Below are 6,000 nucleotides of genomic sequence, written 5' to 3'. Positions count from 1 at the left end.
TTATTTGGCATCTTTGGTCACTTTTCTATGCAAAGCACTTACTGAAGTGCCAGACGTATATGAAGCAGTACAGTTAGTTAAGTAGTAATAATTGAGTTAGTATTTGCATTTTACCTCAAAAATATTTTGGACCAAAAACTCAATGTGTTTAAAGAGACTTTGTAGAAACTATGTAAAAAGGCAGTGAACACTTTCAAAGCCAGAGTAACGATTAATACCGCAGGTTTCATTTGCTCTTACGGGGATTTATTTTTTTTGCAATAGGATAATGTTTTAAATAAATAAATAAATACATTTTCATGCATTTACCATGACTGGAAAACTACTTCTAAAACTTTTAAGGTTTATCTAGACATAAAGAAGCCCTGAGCTTTAGAGCAGAAGCCTGCCCTGCACTTCAATGGCATGTTTATGCCAAGGGCAGAACCACAGTTCTGACTCTGTTGGTATTCAGTCCAGGAGCAGCAGCCACACAAGCAATAATGAGGTGGCTTGTTGGTTAGCTATTTGATCTTAGCTGATTGCATTTATAATCTCTGCAACTAATATCAAGTGAGGGGATATGAATAGGTCATCAAATTACATTGATGTTCGTAATCCTGTCATTTCAACAAGAAGTTAGAGTAAGAGTGACATATGAGAATAAATCAAAATAATAAAGTAGGATCAAATGAGGTAACAATCGTCCTTATGATATGAAAGCATAAGACATTAATATAGCAGACCAGAACTAGGACATCTTCCATTTTGTTGCCTATAGTATTATAGACTGAATGTGTTTCTGTCTGTGTCTTAACATATGACATATCAAGGCACTAGTGTAGCTGTAACACAGGTGGGATACAATAAAATCTGCCTGACTGCATTGTCATGACTGTAGAAATACTCCTCTGATATAGGCACCAAAATAGTTTCCTGTGACAAAATTGAATTATGAAAATGCAAAATCCGAGCGAGCACCATATCAATTAAAAGTTTGCATTCTGTTTTGAAAGATGTTTGTTATCAGAATTGGTGCTGATTTAGAGGATTTAAAAAAACTTCTTTTACAAAAATATATTCAAATAAATGCAACTGCAACAGCCATCAGGTCTGGCTTTGATGATCATGTAAAATCACTTTGACTTTATCCTGAATCTCAGGAACAGTTGTGGTCAACTTCTGCTGCAGCTCGGCCTTACCAGAAAGAAAAGCAAAGATATTAAAATCTTGACCATCCACATCTTGAGCTCTCATTTTCAGCCTGTCCGCAGTTATTGTAAAGTTTCAGGAGTTCTTAAGGTCACGGAGAGAGCTTGTGAACATCAAAAGAGACTGCTGGTTCTTCTTGTTCTGGTGCTTCCTGTTCTGCACTGTCAATCACAATGCTCGCATGAGTCTCTTGAGTTTCCATAGAAATAGTCGAGTTTGTAGAGGGCGTTGCGCCAAAGTGTGGCCCATCCACCGAGAGAAGCATGGGCGTTCCCGCTTGTCTCAGACTCTCACTCATGGTCACGTGCACCTCCTCTGGCGTCACACCCATCTCCTTACTGTACTCCGACGGCGACTTCCTCTTTATCCTCTCGTATGACTTGTCTTGGTTTTCAGCAAAGGTTTCGCTGTCCTGAAATCGCCCAAACAACCAAATGAAGAACCCAAAGAGGACGAACGCCGCCAGGCTGGGGATGAAGGCCAGGCACTTGATGTCCAGGCTGGCTCCAGTGTAGCGGCTGTAGAGGAACATGTCCCGCTCCACGTAGGTCAAGTTACTGTCAGGATTGATGTTGGTGGAGCGCCACTTGTAGGTGAGAGTGCTGTGGTTGAAGAGGCTGAGTGTTTCTGGTTCCTCCACCGTGAAGATCTTCTCACCAGGCCCGACATACTGACCGTACTCATAGGGCTTGTAGAAGATCTGGTTCTTCCACATGTTAAGGTCCAAAATCAGCACAAGGAAAATGATACCGTAGTTGAACCACTTACCTGCAACGACACACAGGACTTCTGTTAGATTACAAACAAAGCAATCTTTGACAGATGAGCAAGGAATAAACATGCATGCATTGTATGGATAATTTAACAGACAGGCAGATGATGTACAATGCAAGCCTACTCCAAACAAGATTTAGAGGGCAGAGTCAGACAGATAGATGTGCTGTCACCTTCATTTATCAGGAATCCTTCTCCCTTTGCATATAACTCACGCATTGAGACACAGATCCATTTGCAGGTGCTACTTCCTCAACAGTATCTTCTAACAAGATCACTACATTACCATAAGACAGCCATCTCCCCAGGTTGACTGATAGCAGGCAGATGTCTCCCCGGGTTTATGCAACCCTCTTCCTTCCCTTCCCTTCCCCTCCCAGAGAAATGCTGTTAATAAGCTTTTAGTTAAACCAATCACGTCGTGTTGGAGCCATTTCCATAATGCTTAATGGATATGCAATGCATTAGGGTTAAAAACCTTTCGCGAATCACTGAGCGTTTGAACAGCTCAACATTTAGCATGGGAACATTGGTTTTGCCTTCTCTTTATGGTTGTGTGGCGTGTGCACTTGGCGTAACAAAAATGGGAGAAACCAGGAGGTATGGTTTCGAATGGGAACTAGCTCGCTTAGAACATTAAGACACAGAGAAGTGAAAGATTATGAGATATGCGTCTCGCACGGCAGGGAGGAACACAAGGATAGGGAAACACAGTCGCGGCGGCGGAGCACCTGTGTGTCACATCAGCTACACATGTATTATAAATGGTTGCTGTGGTTAACCATCAAACTGTTTCCCACATGGAAGAAAATGGGAAAGTAGAGCAGGGAGAGCATGCTTTGTATTCACAATACAATGCAGAAATAGGCCAAAGTACAAGTTTGTCTCCCTGGTGGACATTTTGGTTTCTTTCTGCTATTTAACCAGTTTATGAATATGCGTGTTATTTGACTCTGTTGAGTAGTATTACGTAGGGATGCATTGTTTTTTCTTTCGATAAATACCGGCTTCTCATGACATTTGAGGTGAAGAAGGGCTAAGATGTAGTAGGCGAAGATGGATGATTTAATATTCCATAGCTCTGACCTAACCAAATCTAGCTGACATCTCTGTAGTTGACACAACAAAGAACAGTTCTGACTCTTAAAGTTCATTATTAAACTGACGAACACTCTGTGTCATTTTGCCAAAGAATTCAAATAAAATGTTTGACATAATGTGTGTGTGTAATGTTTGACGTTTGTGTATATACAATAAACAATTGGGCTTTGTAGTATCGGTCGATAATTTAACAGCCGAAATGTCCTTATCGGAATAATACATGATAAAGATTCTGCATTATCGGCCGGTAATTTATCGGTACTGATTTTGGGAAAAGCAAGAAACACTCCACGTGAATCAATGGGATGACCCTGTTCTTTGTATGCAGCAGCCGTGCACGTGTCTGCCTGTACCTGTGATATGAATGTGGTACTCCTCTTTAAAGATACTCTTGCAGACAGGAAGCTTGACCTTCACATGCGTCGTTGACATTCCTGGTAGATTCATATCCAGGTCACCCATGAAGTGAGGGAACTCCCAGTCCTGAAAGAAACACACACACACACACACACACACACACACACACACACACACACACACACACACACACACACACACACACACACACACACACACACACACACACACACACACACACACACACACACACACACACACACACACACACACACACACACACACACACACACACACAGAAATATATCTTGTGATAATGAACCCTTAGCTGTAGAAAACTGAACTTGTTTGATAACCACATTGGCATGACAAATGTCAGTTATGTATCAGGCTTTATTGGGTGTTGAGCACTGAACTTTCTCATATAAGCTGATATGAAGTCTCTGTGGAGTTTCTTCATACGTTGACTGGAGGTCAAACATGGTGCCAGCTGCTGTAGACTACAATGTGTTTACAGGCTTGTGGAGTGTACTAATGTGCAGTGGGATTTCAACATGTCAAAACACATCAAAAGGCCCCCTTAACTGACATTTAGAAGCTGCCCGTGCCTTGTGGTGTCTTTTTGCCAGTATCTGGTTATATTTGGTGGCAAGTGGAGGTCACTGTTCTTCACAAGGCTCCAAATTAAATAAATAGATTTTGTCAACACAGTACTGTGATCAGCTTTGTGACCTTTCAGTCAATATACTAACATTTGAGATGGTTTATTTAGCTTATGATGTAGAAGTATGTTCTCAACCCATGAAGGAGCAGTAACATTTTGAAGATACATGGTTTTCACTGGACAGGGATGAAACGTACACTTTTGCTTCACTATGTCTAAATCAAATTAATAATTGAATTAAAATACTGACTTGCGACTTCTCTTTACGCCTGTGATGGAGATAGTTCATTCAATTAAAAAGGTAAATGTTTATTATCGGCCGATATAAGACATAAATGCCAAAATTGCTTTATTTTATAGTGGATACATTGTTACTGTTGTTAATGTGTTTTTTATGTGCTCCAAAATCTGCATTAAATTTTTTTTACTGTATTTGGTTACTTTGCATTATAAAAGCGTGTAATTAAAATGTCAATCACAGATGAAGCTAATGATAGTCACACAGACTGAGGGTGGAGAAAATAAAATGTTTTAAAGCCATTTCTTTATACTGAGCTCGCAAATTAGCTTTTATCGTCTATTACAGAAAAAGACAAAGCACACGTAATTTTAGCAGTGGCTACACTTCCTCTCAGTTCCCATCATTTGAACAGAGCATCTTGCTGAATCGCATTACCACATGTCTACATTCCTTGTATCCTCATGTGATCCAGAGTCTCCCATGCCTATATTTATGAACAGCATAACAGCTTGGTGATGGCCCCCTGGACATTAATTAAGTCCTCCTCTTCCATATCTGTAGTATCTGTTGCTATGGCACTAACAGGCATGGCATTTAAGCCACGCACCTCCCTCCCACAAAATAATGAGACATACCGTATATAGGAAGAGTAAACTGGTAGTGTGTATTGGTATATCATTCACATATGTAAATGTATACAGGTATATCCAAATACACAAAGGACATAGAGTTTGATATTGAAAAACAGTACAATTATACAGAGAACTATGAAAAAAAAACCAGGTCATTACTGGAGTATTAATTAGTTTGAGAACAACACCACCCATCTTTTCTCATGGAGGTGAGAGATTAACTATGGCACCCTGTGCTCCAAGATGAAGGCAAATAAAGCTGTTTGGAAGGTTGCGGCGGATTAATTTTTATTGACCGGTGGAACGTAGCGACGGCGGCCAGTGCTAGGGCCGTGTAACAGCGCGGGCTAACTCAACTCATAAATAACTGTAGTAAATGTGCTTGCTGTACACTGTGCAGAAAATGAGAAGAGCCCGTCGTAAACAAAACCATGGGAGTATAGAGTGATATACCGCCAAGGGAGCCGCAGGTCCAGGTCCAGACCGTCTCGGGGCGTTAAAACTTAAATGTCAAAATGAGGCTCTGTGGCTTTTTTAAAAAGCTGAAAGAGCTGGCCTCAGCAAGACAAAAGTATCTTGGTGGGAAAATGCTTGCAAAACTGTAGGCTGGGCTATTTCTACAGTATATATCTGCATAATCACAATAATTGGGTAAATGAGAAAACACCACAGTGCAAAGTAATTACTGGCCAGTGTAACCAGAAGCGCTCCTTAAAATAATGAATTGTTTCAATAAATAAGTCGAGAAATCACTTTTAGTGGTGCAGTTGTGCTAATACATATTATCATGGGAATTATAGCAGTGTCCTTGCCAGGTTTCTGTGGAGTGGTGTATTTGTAACACTAGAAGACTGCATTTGCAGGCTCTCAGTAATTAGCATAATCAACAGAGTAGAAACGTATATTTAGGGGGATACCAAATATTAGTCTTGCAACGTGTTTTCTAATACCCACCAACAAGGCCTTGTGAAATATGTTCATTGAGCGTTTGGAGGATCCGTGTTGAATTAGGCTCACTGTCAAACCACATACATGATTGG

The 6,000-nt window shown here is 40.5% G+C and overlaps 1 protein-coding gene across 1 annotated transcript in view; it reads right to left on the bottom strand.

Annotated features, from left to right (window-relative positions):
• Positions 1-1,220: 1,220 nt before the first annotated feature.
• The window catches only part of tmem117 (transmembrane protein 117), a 42,683-nt gene continuing 37,903 nt past the window's right edge, over positions 1,221-6,000 (bottom strand). The window contains exons 7-8 of the mRNA XM_083916056.1: positions 3,420-3,549; positions 1,221-1,959 (exon numbers count right to left, since the gene is read on the bottom strand). Coding sequence (XP_083772182.1) covers positions 1,283-1,959; positions 3,420-3,549 — 807 coding nt within the window. The 3' untranslated portion in view covers positions 1,221-1,282. The remainder of the gene's footprint in view (positions 1,960-3,419; positions 3,550-6,000) is intronic.

The sequence above is a fragment of the Echiichthys vipera genome, assembly GCF_963691815.1.
Source record: "Echiichthys vipera genome assembly, chromosome: 7".
Lineage (NCBI taxonomy): Eukaryota > Metazoa > Chordata > Actinopteri > Perciformes > Trachinidae > Echiichthys > Echiichthys vipera.
This window is presented reverse-complemented; position numbering and strand designations above follow the sequence as displayed.